The sequence below is a fragment of the Corylus avellana genome, chromosome 11 (assembly GCF_965113065.1).
Source record: "Corylus avellana chromosome 11, dhCorAvel1.hap1.2, whole genome shotgun sequence".
Classification (NCBI taxonomy): domain Eukaryota; kingdom Viridiplantae; phylum Streptophyta; class Magnoliopsida; order Fagales; family Betulaceae; genus Corylus; species Corylus avellana.
In genome coordinates this window covers 690,688-707,654 of record NC_142500.1, presented here as the reverse complement: position 1 = coordinate 707,654, position 16,967 = coordinate 690,688, and the positions used below count along the sequence as shown (strand labels likewise).

At 36.7% G+C, this 16,967-nt stretch overlaps 1 protein-coding gene across 1 annotated transcript; it reads left to right on the top strand.

The window, feature by feature from the left end:
• Window positions 1–623: 623 nt before the first annotated feature.
• Window positions 624–15,759, top strand: ELF8 (binding protein). The gene is made up of 24 exons (XM_059575783.2): window positions 624–945; window positions 1,389–1,455; window positions 1,616–1,810; window positions 2,331–2,431; window positions 3,193–3,246; window positions 3,560–3,676; window positions 3,792–3,855; window positions 3,978–4,192; window positions 4,571–4,655; window positions 5,347–5,447; window positions 6,307–6,399; window positions 6,965–7,033; window positions 7,162–7,254; window positions 7,474–7,740; window positions 8,493–8,573; window positions 8,678–8,836; window positions 9,104–9,199; window positions 11,464–11,565; window positions 11,651–11,758; window positions 11,909–12,133; window positions 13,351–13,617; window positions 13,718–13,789; window positions 14,569–14,886; window positions 15,396–15,759. Exons 1-24 carry the CDS (start codon window positions 805–807, stop codon window positions 15,573–15,575), a joined length of 3,270 nt encoding a protein of 1,089 aa, XP_059431766.1. The 5' UTR covers window positions 624–804; the 3' UTR covers window positions 15,576–15,759.
• The last annotated feature ends 1,208 nt before the right edge of the window (window positions 15,760–16,967 follow it).

Below are 16,967 nucleotides of genomic sequence, written 5' to 3'. Positions count from 1 at the left end.
CCACTAATTAATTGTGACATACATTCACGTGTGTATTTAACAGATTTGGTCAAACAATTGAGCATATTGATCATTTTACATAAGAATAATGTTATTTAGGGATATGTAATAAGACTTATTATACAAATAGGATGATATAGTAGTAAAAATTAACATTTATTTTTTAATTAATAATAATTCAAAGACTAATTTTGACAATTATATCATTAAATTTTATGGCGATTATATAGTAGCAATTAATAACATTATTACTGTCCCCAAGAGGTAGCTCAATCAGCTAGGACCACACTTAATGAAGTGGAGGTCACTAGTTCGAATCCCTCTCTCTCCCTCTTGTGCAGACATGTAAAAAAAAAAAAAAAAAATTTATGACATGTCCACATAAGAGGGGAAGAGGGAATTTGAACTAGTGAAGGACTAATAACATTACTACTAATAATAATAAAAAAAAGCTAATAACATTACTCTTTACATAAAATAGCTAATCCAAGCATCAATTTGGTGCTTTTAATATCTCAGGGGTTAATTTAGTACAACTGCAAAACATAGGGACTAAACTAGTAATTTGCTCCTTTATAAAATTGTCCACAAAAGAGTAAATTTGCTAACGAATCCTCCAACGGAACAAGAAACTCTGTTTGTGACGCAAACTCCCTTCCTGGTTGCAATAGGTTTCTCCTCCTTTAGTCCTTACGAAGTACGAACCCAGAGAAAACCAGTGAGAGCTTAAGCAGAGTGCTAGGGAGGGTTTTCGCAAGCCCTAACTATAGGCGCATCCCAAACAGTCACAGGCATTCGAGGCCAATGGCATGCTTGTACATACCGGTGCAGAACTCAGAGGAGGAGGTCAGGGTCGCGCTCGATCAGCTCCCTCGCGACGCGGCCGATATCCTCGACATCCTCAAGGCCGAGCAAGCCCCGCTCGATCTCTGGCTAATCATCGCGGTTCGTTCTATTTGTTGATTTTTATTTTCTTATTGTTTTTCCACGAATTGTTGCGATTATGGTTGCACTTTTTTTTTAAAAAAATTAATTAATTAATTATTTTTAAAATTCAATTCATGGCACAAGTTAGAGTACAGTTGTGCTGAATTCACGTAGTAAACGACGTAGTATTTAGTCGAATTAGCTCGATTACCCGAATTCAGCCCGAACCGTATAGTTTTACTTAGCGCGTGAGCTACTCATTGGAAAAACTCCACTATACCGTTGATCTTGATCAGTGAACATGCTTCAACAATGAGTGAGTGGTAATGCATGCATAAATGGATTACTAGTATGACTGCCACAGGAATTTCTTAATATTGTGTGCGTGTGTGTATATATATATGTGTGTGTGTGTGTGTGTATGTATGTTTGTATATTGTTCAATTATTGCTATGTTGCAGAGGGAGTACTTCAAGCAAGGAAAAGTTGAACAATTCAGACAAATTTTGGAGGAAGGGTCAGGCCCTGGTAACTCTTTTTATTTTTGTTTTTGTTTTTGTCTTCGTTTTCGTTTATATTGTTGGTGTAGTTCAATCTTCTAATTTCCTCACAAGATAAGGGCCTGGCATGAATTGGTAGGAAACTCTGTTGGGTTTATGACGTCGTGTTTTTTTTTTTTTTGGTGCAGAAATTGATGAGTATTATTCCGATGTTAGATATGAGAGGATTGCCATCTTAAATGCTTTAGGAGCTTATTATAGCTACCTTGGGAAAATCGAGACAAAACAAAGGGAAAAGGAGGATCATTTCATTCTCGCTACTCAATACTATAACAAAGCATCTAGGATTGACATGCACGAACCTTCTACTTGGGTTGGAAAAGGTGAATGTTTGGAGCTTCTTTGTGCTATCGAATAGGAAAGATTCAATTGGCTGGCCCTGGATATCATCTTGGACTGGACTTGGGATTGGAAAACGTGTTATGTATGAACTCTTAGAACAAAGTTAATAGTTGATGTATATATGGGCATCTAAAATGCATGTGTTTATTGAATAGCCTTATTCGTTCTGTTTGGTGGGAACCTCTTTTTTAAATACAATGGTCTTGTCTTGCCTTGTCTTCTCCACCATCACTGACTTTCTTCACTAAATTTATATTCATGCTTCAAATTAGACTGTGATCAGGAAGTTTCATGGTGTATATGAACTATGAAATGTAAATAATTCCTTTGTAGGATTCATTTCATCTGTAACTTACCATTCTTGAATGATTGTCTCGGGATCTCAATTCTTAAAACTATCGTGTATGGTGGTATGTTGCTTATCACTAAAAGAGTGAGACATGTTGTAGATTAATCACTGCAGGAATACTTAAAAATTCAGTACATATGTGCTGCTTACAGGTCAGCTTTTACTGGCCAAGGGTGATGTAGAGCAGGCATCTGCTGCTTTTAAGATCGTATTAGATGGAGATCGTGATAATGTTCCAGCTCTTCTGGGTCAGGTATGTCAAATCTTCTGCATGGAAAGAGTAATTATGCTATTCCTTAATTATTTGAACATTTGAGGATCACCTAAGTGAAGATATGATTAATAATTTGGAAACTGCCCTCAACTGCAATTTTGTAACTGTATTGTCCTCTATTGACCAATTGTTGGTCAACTGAAATTTTTTTTGTTTCCATGCATTGAAAGTTTTTTTCCCTCATACAAATCTTTAACTTTTTTCCTAACTTGGAATGTTATAATGCATGTGATTCAAACTTTGCTCAACAAACCTTATCTTTATTGCTTGTGGTTGGTACGTAGTTCAATTTTCTTTACACCATTTTAGTATGTCTAGGAATTTATTTACTTTTGAATAATTCTTTAAAAAGATATCAATTACAGGCATAACGTATAGCTAATCTAGTTAGTTGGACTTGAGGCTTGCTTGACTTGAGTATAGACATAGTATGTACCATACCTCTCCACATCTGGTGTAATTGAGGGGTTTATGTGTGTGCATGGGACTGTCACTAGCAAAAAAGATGAGTTTAAAATTGAAATGAGAAAAATGTGTTGGCGCAATGGCAGAGCTTGCCCTTTTTTTCCTTTCCCCCTGGGGGAATTGGATGGCAGGGGAACTTTCTTGCCCCCTCTGGCTACGCCATTGGGTTGGTTGTTTCTTCAAATATTTATAAGGAAGGACCTGGTCAGCCTGGAGACTGAATTGGGGCATGGCTTCATATGTTTTTGTAAATAACTAGCCTGGGATGTTTGCAGGCCTGCGTTGAGTTCAATCGTGGACGCTACAGCGAGTCTTTGGAGTTGTACAAGGTTTGTTATTTTCATTTTATATTTCCAGTGGGAAGCAATGTGCACCTTCTCAACAGGCTTTGATTTTAAGTACGCGCATGGATACATATATGCACATGAAGATATATGCATATGTACATAGTTACAAACATACATATACACATGCAACACACAAGGAGATGTGCATATATACATACACAGATACACACAAATTGGCAGGGGTCATCACTGGCCCTCTTCATGACATTATATTAGTGGTATTTGGAGATATGTTCTCAGCCATGTACATGAGTTAGATGTTGCTTTTGACTTGTAATTTTTGAACTCTTGTAAGAGGGCCTTGCAAGTGCATCCCAATTGTCCTGCAGCTGTAAGACTTGGCATAGGTCTCTGTCGCTACAAGTTAGGTCAATTTGATAAAGCTCGGCAGGCATTTGAGAGGGTTTTACAGGCAAGTTTTTGTCTTTGATATATAAATGAATTGATTATACAAAAACCTACTGCACATGCTGCAAGTTTTCACTAATTCTGTTATCCTTATATGTTTCTTGATTATATATGTTCAGTTAGATCCAGAAAATGTTGAGGCTCTTGTGGCACTTGCAATTATGGATTTACATACAAATGAAGGTAAGCTATTTCAGCAAATATTGTTTTCCTTATGACAGATATGGTTTGGTCATTGTCTAGCAGTCTACACTAGTTTCTCATTTTGAATTGACTAATTCAGTTGCCCTATATTATATCCACAGCTATTGGAATTAGGAAAGGAATGGAAAAAATGCAAAGAGCTTTTGAGATATACCCTTTCTTTGCAATGGCGCTGAATTATCTAGCAAATCACTTCTTCTTCACTGGTCAACATTTTCTAGTTGAGCAACTGACTGAAACTGCACTTGCTGTTACCAATCATGGACCGACAAAGTCACATTCTTACTACAATTTAGCACGGTCTTATCATAGCAAGGTTGGGAACAACACCTTTTTTTCTTGAAATCATTTTATTGAGGTTTGTAAAGTTTTTACTTATTAAATTAAAAGAAAAAGGTGGAAAGAGATGGGACATAAAGCAAACTGTTTTGCTTGTTTAAGTGATTCTTTATCTCCTTTTTGTATTTAACCATCCTTATCTATCATGTATTGAGAACCACTTCTTTAGCTGCTTGATTACCCGGTGACCTACCTTGACTACTAAGAAGTTCCCTCTCTCTTTCCTTGACTTTCATTCTTTCCCCTCTTTTCCAGTTGTTAAGCGTAGGTCTGAAATTAAATATTTTGATTAATCAGCTTATTTTACTGTCCTCTGTGGTCTTTCTGACTATGATGTTTTGTATATGAACTGTAGGGGGACTATGAAAAAGCTGGGCTGTACTACATGGCATCTGTGAAGGAAATCAATAAGCCATACGAGTTTATTTTTCCTTATTATGGTCAGTAACTGTATGCTATTGTCATATCATTGTGGTTTCAAGCCATTTATAAGCATTTTTATATGTTGTAATATTATCATGCTTTAGTTTTAAAATTCCTCTATAGCATAATTTCTGGATGTTTTGTTTGGGAGGTAATTCCTACATTTTGTTGGCTCTTTTTTGTTTTTGTCATTGTTGTTATCTTCATTTATGATTTGATCTGCATGGAATGAGTGAAAAGGGTTAAGGGGAGACGGAAAATGACACAAGTCAAAGTATTGAGTAACAACATGGTCATAAAAACTTTACATATTGAATTGTCTTGGATTGGGTAGATTGGCCAAAAAAGATTCCTGCAGCCAACTCCAAGTAGTTTGAATTAAGACTTTTCTGTGTTGAGCTAATTTATTATTATTATTATTATTAAATGTTTGTAATAGATTGGAGAAATGCTGATGTATTTGCAACTAGAAGCATGCTTAATTGTGTTCATAGAATTGCATGGATACATATTTAATGGTTCAAATGCATTTGCGTTTTATTTACCACTACTCAAACACACAAATTGCAATGACCACTATACTGTTCAACATAGTACTCAAGTGGAAGCATTTTTTGCAGAATTGTTATAACTGGGTTTCATGTTGATTTTCTGTTGGGTTGTGGCCTCTTGTTCACCTTTTTTATTACGTTGGCAATTTAATGATAGGTTTGGGACAAGTACAATTGAAGTTGGGAGATTTTAGAAGTGCACAATCGAACTTCGAAAAGGTTTTGGAGATTTACCCTGATAATTGCGAGACAATGAAAGTAAGTGAGTTAAATGAAAGTGTATTGGCATGGTTGTTTCATGATCTTTAGGCTTGTTCTTGCGAATAGAGCTTGCCTGAAAATATTTTCCGTGTCTTTCTATATTGTTGCCAATTGCCTTTGCTAACAATGTCATGACTCAGGGAAGTGTTAGCCACGTCTGTGTTATACCTGAAAAAGACTAGTCAAAGTTATAATTAAAATTACCTGGAATTACTATATAGTACAGTTTGACCTAGTAAGGAACTAAGGTGGGTTTTTGGCACCCAATGTAACACCATTACAATCTATCTACCAATGTAGGACTTTACTTTCCAGGGTATCACAATTTTCTGCACTCAAATCTCTGACATCCTCGTTAAAGCCCATGTGACTATGTAGTGCCCAGATGTCGCATTGTGCCACTAGATTATTCTAATACCATTTGTCACGATCTGGAGAAACATTAGCCACATCTACGTTATACCCCAAAAGGACTAGTCAAACTTACAATGGAAGCTTTTTGGAATTACTTATATAGTTCAATTTCACGTAATAAGGAACCAATGTGGGACTTGACTCTCATGTAACACCATCATAATCCCCCCATCTAATGTGAGACTTAACTTTTCATGGTATTACAAGCAGTCTCACCATCACTAGCTACCAATGCCACCACCTCATATAACAAAATATGTAGATTATTTCCGTGTATGCCAAGCAAGAAAATTGCAAGAAAATTAATCAATTTTACTGCAAATATCTTCTGAGATATTTTAGATGCAAAGTATTTTAAGTCTAAAGCAATCACAGATCTATTTTAGTCCTCCAATGTTGTTATTATGATTCACGTTGAATTGATGTTTCTCTTTTGCTTTAGGCTCTTGGGCACATATATGTTCAGCTAGGCCAGACTGAGAAGGCTCAAGAATTTATGAGGAAGGCTACGAAAATTGACCCACGTGATTCCCAGGTAATAGATCTTGTTATCTATAATTTTTTGATATTTTATAGAACTAGTCTCCTTACTAAGGACTGGTTTGTTGCACCTATGTCCACATGGCATCCATGTTTACTTGTATCTTACATTTGTTTGGACATATGGAGGAGTCCAGCTTTATTTTCTGAAAGAATGTATAAAAGGTATATGTGCTTTTGGCTACAGGAATAGCCAATATGTCATCATTTTAAAAGGAGAAATGATAGAATTCATTATTTTTCAATCATCTTCGTAGTGAAGGGATGAATCCACATTTTGAATTTGCGTGGAGTCCACAAATCTAATGGTTGATCTATTAAATTTGATAAAAAAAGATTGTTGTGTAACATGCCTCTTTCAAAAATGAAAAATAGTTAAACTTTCTATTTGTAAGATTGTATAGGGCGTTCTCTGTACCTCTTCTTTTGTTTTTACTGTAAGTTACTAAATCCTCCAAGTTGCATGCTTTCGAGTACAAATAACCAAAGTTAATTCAGTTGGCTTTGTCTTATCTTACCTTCTAGATTCACATGTTAACATTCATCTAACTATGATATAGGCCTTTGTTGAGCTGGGGGACTTGTTAATTTCGTCTGATGCAGGGGCGGCTCTGGATGCCTTCAAAACTGTAAGGGCTTCCTATTTGTTACTCTTTTGGGGAAATCAAGTGTTAATTCCTTGTATTAAAGGGAACATTGTGTCTCATTAAGTTCTGGAAAATTTCTTGCATAATTTAGACTTAAATTAATGTTACAGGCACGTGGTCTTTTGAAAAAGGGAGGTGAAGAAGTACCAGTTGAATTGCTCAATAATATTGGAGTTCTTCATTTTGAAAGGGGAGAGTTTGAGGTTTGTGCATTTCCTTGAAGATTGGATGAGTAATTGCAATTGGTTTTGTTGAAGAATCTTTTTATAGTGCTGTTCACAATTTGCACTTTCATCGTTATTATGCGGGTTAAGACCTTTATTTTATTTATTTTTTATTTTTTATTTTTTTTATCCTTTTCCTTGGATAGTAAATGTATTGGTGCAATCAGCAAATAGCTCTGTTGTCTTCTTATTTGCTAGCTTGCTGAACAAAGTTTCAAGGAGGCTCTAGGCGATGGAATTTGGCTTTCTTTCATTGAGGGTAAAGAGAACTTCCAAGAGATTGATGCTAGTGACTCTATTATTCAATACAAGGATTTGCGATTATTTCAACAACTCGAGGAAAGTGGTCGCCATGTGGAACTACCCTGGAATAAAATCACACCGCTATTTAATCTTGCTAGATTACAAGAGCAGTTATATAACCCCGAAACTGCAAGCATCATGTACCGTCTAATCTTGTTTAAGGTGTGTGGTGTTTCTGTTTGCGTGCATGCATACTTGAATCTCGACTATTCTGTTTTATACCTAAAATACCACTAATTTGTTACTAGAACCTCATGTATAGCAATTAGTCAAGATCTTCATGAGAGTGCTTGGTTCTTTGTGACTACTCATCTAACAGGACCAATGTACATATACATCTCAATATATATAAATACTCTGTTGATTTGGAGAATTTTTTTTGTAGTATGCCATCAAAAATTTTCAAGTTGGTACATATCAGGTGGTTCTTTTTTCCTTCTTCAAAAAGATTTCATTTAATCGCAATACATTCGAGTTGTCCTTCTCCTAGTAGTTGGATCAGCCAATTTTTTTCTGAATTGACCTGGACCATCGTTTTTTAGATGAAAAAAGGTGCTGTAATTAGCTATGCTTTGCTCAACCACACTCATGTGACCACAACTCTAGAGTAAGAGCACATTAGAGCTGATTTTTTAGGAGCCCCTTGTGGTTGGGAAGGCCTTGTGGTAAATATGTTGTAGTGTACGCATATACTGAAAACAAATTGTAATTACAGAATGTTTTCATCATGAATATTTCACTTTTGCCTTCTTTAATGTGGTCCATTATTTTCATCCTTTTTTTATTTTATTTTATTTTATGCTTTATGGTTTTTTTCAAATGCTTCCTTTAATATTTGTCTAATGTTTCACGACATTGTCTTCTACTATTTCATTTTGTGGGTTTTGCTTAACTCCTTTATTCGTTCTTTGCAGTTTCCAGAGTACATAGATGCTTATCTGAGACTCGCTTCCATTGCAAAAGCACGAAACAATATTCAATTAAGCATTGAACTGGTTGTTAACTTGTAACCCCTACAACACCCCTGCTTCTATTTCTTAGTTATGTATAAACCTTTTGATATATGTATATATTTTCATATAATGATGCCTTTCCATAGGTTCACGATGCTTTGAAGGTGAATGACAAATGCCCCAATGCGTTGTCTATGCTTGGTGAATTGGAGTTGAAAAATGATGACTGGGTTAAGGCAAAAGAAACCTTCCGGGCTGCTAGTGATGCAACTGATGGGAAGGATTCCTATGCCACTCTTTCTCTGGTTTGTATATTGTTCACCTTGCATGCTTTTATTGTCATCAGATTTCTTGTATTACTTCATTAAGCATTCTCTTAAAAATTTTCAAGACCTTGACAAAGTGCATTCCTAGGGGACCATGTTTTTAACCATATATGCATCTTATAACTTTAATGAAAATGGTTGTTAGTATTCTGATTGTGTTTTCTATTCTTGTTATATACATTATCATTTCCATTATCATCATTCTTACACCATTCTCATCTCATATGCTTGTTTCACATTGGCAAGGGAAACTGGAACTACTTTGCTGCAATTCGCAATGAGAAAAGAAATCCCAAGTTGGAAGCTACCCATTTGGAAAAAGCCAAGGAACTCTATACAAGAGTATGATTTTTCTGTTTTTCCTTGTTTCTTTTGAGTGCCACTCTTTGCAATGTTTCTTTAGTCATTCCTTATTAGTTCCCTTTGAGTGCCTCCTTCTTAGTGTATAATGTGATTGTGAAATTTCCATTAGTAATTTTTGCACTTGGTCAATGGTGGTTCCAGAGTGAAGTTGTTAGATTGTATAACTAAATTGTTGGTAGTGCTGATTGTATCACTTATCATTGGTTGGGTGATGTGGTATGTTCAATTGAAAAGAAAACAGAAATTATAGACAATGGATTTTAGCACAAATAGCACCTTCTTCTCCCTAAAGGATTGGGGTGGAGGGTGTGATTGTGGGTTCAAAACCCATTGGGTCCATATGTAACTTAGCAATGAAAAATGAAAAAAAAAAAAAAAAAAAAAAGTTAAAAGCATAGAAGAAAATTTAGAAATTACAAAAGAGTGCAGATTGGTAAATATATGGTGCTTTAGCGGTTAAATACACATGGAATGAGAAGACTGAAATATTTATTTATCTCAACTCACAAATGAGATCAAGCAAATATTTTCTTCTTATTTCATGAAGAGAGAGGGAGATAAAGGAAATGATAGTAAGCACAGGGTAAAAAAGAAAAGAAAGAAAAGAACATAGAAAAAAGGGTAAAACAGAAATACAATGATGTTCTTTATTACAAACTTTTTAAGCAGCATATTTGGATCAATGTTCTTTATTATCATTCATCCTAATTTTTTTTTTTTAATCAAGTAATCAAGATGTATATAAAAAGCGTAAGGCATCTTTAGATACATAGGAAATATACAAAAGAAAGCACCTAACTAGAAGGAGAAAAAAGAACAAGAAAATTATGAAAACTAAGCACAAAAGGGGCTACAAAAGCCCTTGTCCAAAGATAAAAGAGTATAGAAGAAAAAAGATATAAGCTCCTTTAACGTCCTCTCAAACTCCTCAAAACTCCTATCATTCCCTTCCCTCCAAATACTCCACAAGATGAACGACACTTTGAGTGCTACCAGCAATCCACCAATAAGCAAATCAACAACTCGTCTAGGAATAACCCAAGATAACCCGGAGCGGCTGAAAAAGGCATTCCATAAGGCGCAAGCAACCTCACAATGGAGAAGAAGATTGTGCACGGACTCCTCATTCTTCTTACACATACAACACCAATGGACCGTTGCTTTCTAAGGTTGTCCATGGTGAGGATCTTTTCTAGGGCCGCCAACCAAACAAAAAAAGCCACCTTCAAGGGAGCCTTAGTTCGCCAAATAATTTTCCAAGGTAAAGGAGAGCCTTCACTACGACCCAGGATACTATAGAAGGATCTAATATTGAACAACTCTCTTTGGAAGAGGCCCACCAAATCTTATCTTCACCTTCCCGCCTCTCTAGCTGAATACAACAAACTATATAACAACGTGAAGACATCTACATCCGAATCATGAGCCACTCTAGCAAAGCTTACGTTCCACTCCTTGGAACTACCATAAATCTCCAAGTGAGCCCACTACCAATGCATCTTTCGCGCAAGCGATACCACATAAAACTGGAAAGCCTTCCTTTAGGGTCCTGTCTCCACACCATATATCATGCCAGAAACTGACCTTGGATTCATTCCCCACCTCAAATTTGGTATGACTGGAAAACTTACCCTACTCCTAATATTTTTCCATGACCCCACCCATGTGCCTTAAGAGGCTCATTAGAATGCCACCCATCCCACGAATTGCCAAATTTGGAGTTCACCACAACTCTCGACCGAGTCTCTCTCATGGCCATAGTGCTATAGTCATTTACCTAAGAGAGCACGATTGAACAACATCAAGTACTAGACCCCCAAACCTCCTTCAATGATCGAAGAGCGAACCTTGGACCAATTTACCAGGTGAAATTTGAATCCTTCGCCCAGCCTACCTCATAAGAAATCTCGTTGGATCTTCTCAATACAGTTTGCAACACCCACTGGGAGAGGGACATGAAGTATATGGGCAAGTAGGAAAGTGTGTTTTAAATAAGGGTAACCCTACCACCTTTTGACAATAAATTCTTTTCCAACTAGTCAACCGACACTCTATCTTTTTAAACAACTTATTTGATTGACTTGTATGCATTAGCCTGGATTTAGTTTTAATAGACTGTTTTCTAATCTAATGCTTCAGCTTGATGTTTTTAGAGTTCATCCTCAATGTTTTTTTAATGCTTTGCTGTCATGAATAGTGAATTCTGATCTTTAGGATGTACTTTTCTATATCAATACCTACAGGTTCTGCTTCAGCATCCTGCTAATCTGTATGCTGCCAATGGTGCGGGAGTGGTCTTGGCAGAAAAAGGCCACTTTGATGTTTCTAAAGATATTTTCACTCAGGTATGCCAAATATTTTACTGTTTTTTTGGGGACATGTATAATATAAAATTTCAAACTTGCCGTTTTCATTTTGGGATTATCATAGGTTCAAGAAGCTGCAAGTGGAAACATTTTTGTCCAGATGCCAGATGTTTGGATAAATTTGGCCCATGTTTATTTTGCTCAAGGCAATTTTGCATTGGCTGTGAAAATGGTGAGTTGATCTCATTTTATGCTTTATGTATCTTTCATTTATTTATTTATTTATTTTTTGGATGAATAATTTTTTCATTCCACACAAAGAAGGAAAATTTAAATTTCTTTCTCATTATTGCTTGCGTTGATGACACGTGTTATCTTGCAGTATCAAAATTGCTTGCGGAAGTTTTACCATAACACAGACTCTCAAATTCTCCTCTATTTAGCTCGTACTCATTATGAAGCTGAACAGTGGCAAGACTGCAAAAAAACTTTACTGAGAGCCATCCACTTGACACCTTCAAATTACACACTTAGGTTTGATGCAGGTGTTACAATGCAGAAGTTCTCAGCGTCAACACTACAAAAGGAAAAGAAGACTGCTGATGAGGTTTTTTGTTAAAACCATTTGTCAAAGTTTTTCGTGCCATTTAAATTTTTATTGAACGCTTTTCATTTCTTTACTTGCATTGATGCCTTTGGCACTAATGTCCTATAAGAATTGTTTAAACCTTTTCATCTGATTAGGAAATGTGATAAGCATATTGATTGTATGTTTTTTTGTGAGGATGACACTGTTTAAAGTGGAGAAGTGAGTATGGAATGTTCTGTGATTGACATGCACCTATTCAATTATGGGAATTTGTAGTGCCAATATAAGGTCACAACGGTTAAATTGACCATTGGGAAAAAGTGCAGCGTAAATGGACTTGGTTAGAAGGATGGGTGGGAAGGCAGAATATAAAACTGAAGGATTTCATGAGAAGTTAGATATTGTGTACATTGCAAAAGAGATAAGGGAGATTGTGTGATGCATCAGTGAGCAGGGGTAACATGTTCTGAGGTGAAGGGGCTTTGAGAAGAAGAATGTGGATTGAGATTGTCAGAAAATGATCATGGTGTGTGATTTATCAGAAGGATATAAAAGCCAAGTGGTGAAGTGGAATTTTTATTTTATTATTATTATTTTTTAATACATTGGTTACCCATGGGCTTGAACCAATGACCTAATCCACAACCTATTCCCATGGAGCGGATGTGCCATTTGACTCTCATATAGTGGGTTGGCCTTTTTGGGTTGAATTTTAGATACATTATTGTTCACCTGGTCTTGGTTAAAAAAAAATAGTCGAATCATGCTTATTTATGATGTGTTATACTCGTAGATAGCGGAATCTGTTACAATTACTATTAAGATGGCTGTGTTATACACACATGTTACTGGCTATATGATCAATCTCTATGGAGAAAATTGCAGACCCTGGAAGAGAGTTGTACTTGTTGCATCACCTTACTTACGATGCAGTTGTTTTATGTCAATGGGCTCTATTTGTCATATAAGGTGGCTATTACATGTGTGCATATGTGTGAAGTCTTGTTTTGCGATAATTTTTTCGCTCACCAACACATTTTGGAGTAATGACTGCATTGATAAGTGTCATTTAAGGCGGCTATTAACGTATGTAGTCATTTGTTTGAGTTGCCCTCATTTACGCTGGAAGTAGCATGGCATTTATCAAACTTCTCTAAAGCGTTTAGCATACTCAATGCAATATAGCGTCTCTCTTTATTGACTCATGCATAGCTTTTTCATTGGAATCCAATTAGGTGCGCTCAACAATTGCAGAGCTAGAAAATGCTGTTCGTCTGTTTAGTCATTTGTCTGCTGCTTCCAACCTTCACTTTCACGGGTTTGATGAGAAGAAAATTGACACCCATGTTGAGTATTGCAAGAATGTACTTGACGCAGCCAAACCTCACCTTGAAGCAGCTATTCGTGAAGAACAGCAGATCCGGCAGAGACAAGAAGTTGCTCGGCAGGTTGCATTGGCCGAGGAAGCTCGTCGTAAGGCTGAAGAACATAGGAAATTTCAGGTCTGCTTGTTTTAGACCCTGGACATCTATGATTGTTGTGTGTGAACACATTTCTTTGAGCCATATATTGCAATTTCTCTCATACTGTATGTGAAAACAGTTGGAGAGGAGAAAGCAAGAGGATGAGCTAAAGCGGGTGAGGCAACAGGAAGAACATTTTCAGCGTGTAAAGGTAAGGATTGCCAACTAAGGATTGCCAACTATGTCTTATGAACTAAAGTATATTTTCTTATTAGCAACCACTGAACTAGAGGTATGCAAAATCCTTAAACATAAAATGATTAAGAATGGAAGTCTCATATTTATACCCTTTCTAAAGTCAGTTATTTGTAATATTGTAATAAGGTGAAGAAAGGAGCCTGTTGACATTAAATGCAATGCCACATGAAATATGCTCTTGATTGCATATCAATAAGTGACACTATATTGTTACAATACTTTAACCATAAGTGATTTAATATGAACAGGCTATATTTGCTGCTATTTGGCATCACAGTTCACTATAATACAGTCACTTCCGGGTGTATGTGTTTTGCTCGTGGGTGCCCATACAAGACCATATATAAAATCTAAAGATATATAAATTTACAAGCCTTTATAAATTACAAATGAAATGGTATATACCACTATAGGTCGCATATCATCAAGTCAAACGCTGCCAAGGTTTCAGATTTGAACTGCATGACAAATGGGGTCATGCATGACAAATGGGTTGGTCGTTATCATGCCAATGCCTAATGGGCTGTTCATAAGCAAACCCATAAATCTTGTAGTGTGGGAATGGACTTTGATCTATTTAGTATTGCATGGGGAGCAAAATGATGCTTATAGATGTTTACTGTTTTAGTTTACAGTGTTCTTCTTTGATTTTAGTACACTAGCTAGTCATTTATGACAATAAAACATGCTCTCAAAATTTGGGTTTGTTGTACATATTCCTTGTATCATCAGGAGCAATGGAAGAGCAGTACACCTGGTTCCAAGCGGAGGGAAAGGTCAGATCTTGACGATGAGGAAGGTGGGAATAGTGAGAGGAGGAGGAGAAAAGGTGGAAAGAGGAGAAAGAAGGACAAGAGCTCTAAGACGAGATATGAGACAGAGGAAGCAGAAGCTGACATGATGGATGATCAGGAGTATCCGGAAGATGAAGACGCAAACTTGAACTATAGGGAGCCTACAAGTCAGAATGATCAGGATGAAGCAGAAGAGAATGTTGCGGATCCTCTTGCAGCTGCTGGGCTTGAAGATTCCGATGCTGAAGATGAGGAGGTAAAATTACTTTTTGTTTTTGACTTTGTAGTTCTGATTTTGAGAAGCAACTGGTATCTCAGCTTGGATTCTCACTGAACTTTCTGAACAACCAGCACTCTTGTGACATAAATTTGTGGCTGGAAACCTTGAGACGGGATGTGCAGCAGTGTTAAATGCAATGTTCTGCATAATACTTGGCAAAATTAATTAGTTCATAACAGTGATCTGGTATCATGTAGATAAGATATCGTTTTCCATTTATCCCTTGGAAAGGTTCATTTGGTAGTGGTAGATATATTCTACATTGGTAAAAAGTCAGCTTCTTGTTTTTAAGTGAAAGATCAACAGGAGTTATGTCACTATCATAATTGCTTGGTTCTTTTGCTAATTAGTACTTCTTTTTTTTTAACGGGGGGGTTGGGCGGGGAGGCCCATTTGCGTTCTGAAGTACTAATTTTCTTTTCAACGTTTCTGAAACCTCTCTATCAACTGATATCATTTTTTTATATTCTTCCATCTTGTTGAAGGCTGCCCCTTCATCAACTGCAGGTCGACGAAGGCGGGCGTGGTCAGAATCTGATGACGATGAGCCGCTGCAGAGGCCATTGTCTAGAGAGAATTCTACAGAGCCGCAACAGAGCGACGAAGAAGTCAGAGAAGACGGTCATAAGCCAAATGGAAATGCTGTTTCTGACGATGAGGATTGAGATTGAATTTCTTCAACTCTGTAGGGTCAATGTGAGAAGCCTTTTGTTTTTTACTCGGGGATCACTAAACATTGTACATTCTTAACGCCCGTTTGTGCTCCCCAAAGTTCTGACATATATTTAAAAGTTCCACATACATTTTATTCTTCACAACTTATTATCAAGCAAAACGATCCAAGGTAAATCATCTTAGCGGTCCATAACCACAAAACGGCAGCGTTTAGGATGGGTTACTTTTTCTTCGGCATGTTGGGTGGTGTTTATCAGACCCGTTTTCAGTGGGTGACTGACAGAGACAGAGAGTCAGATGGTTTCAATGTGGAGGATTGAAAATTGTACGTTTAGTTCTGGGACCGGCTCGTTGGTTTGGTAGTCCTTTTTTTTAAGTCTGCAACTCTGCGCAAGTCTGCAAGCTCTTGTTTCCTACTCTTTTTGGACCGATGCACAGCAGGCCCACTCACTCATCAGATTTCAGCACAATGCTGCAGCTTTGTAAGTTTTACTTAAAAGACTTTCCCTGGCTGTGGCAGTGGGGGTCTGACCGACTCCATTATCAAAATGATCATTCTTGTCACAACAAACTAACTTTCTTCATGCCCAACTAGTGCTCTTCCTTTTTATGTGTATAGGACTTATCGAGAGGGTCCGGGAACAATGAGGATTTACTGTTATTAGGCTGATGAGGGTTTGTTTGATTAATTACACTTAATTTTCTTTATATTAACAAACAATTTAAAATACAAAACTCTAAAATGTACTTAAGTTTTTATCTTAGGCAGTTTGAACGTATGTGAAATTTGGGTAACTTATTATTAATAGGAAATGATGGGAACCAATGGGAACAGAAGAAAAGATCAATAACAAAGTTGAAAGTTTCAGTCTAGAACCAACCTTAAATTTGCTTAAACGTCCGGCAAATGAATAATATAAAAAGGTATAATGCCCCTTCCCCTTTTTCCTTCTGTTTTGCAAAACGTGGGGAGGATCTGCCAAACCTGAGGGTGACAGAAGGTAAAAGATTGACATTCAATTATTGGGTTAAACCCAAACCTACATTTATTTCCAAGAACATTCTTGCTCAAAAATCGGAATCGATTACTGTTAATTTCCAAGGAATGATTTCCTACGGGCCTGGATCATTCTATAATGTGACGTAAAAAAGACCTGGTTAAGGTTAGCACTTTTTTGGTTAGATTTAAAACCAAGTACCCCCTTTGCCTACGAGTTGGGAAGGGGGAGGGGGGAAGAGATATCTCATTTTTAGGCAGCATCAGTCAAGGCATTATTACAGTAGTGCTCAAGAATGTATTCCTTAAAAGCATCTTCTCAAAAACACAAAATGGGATTTTTTTTTTTTACCTTTTCTTGTGTGTGTGTGTGAGTGTGTGTGTA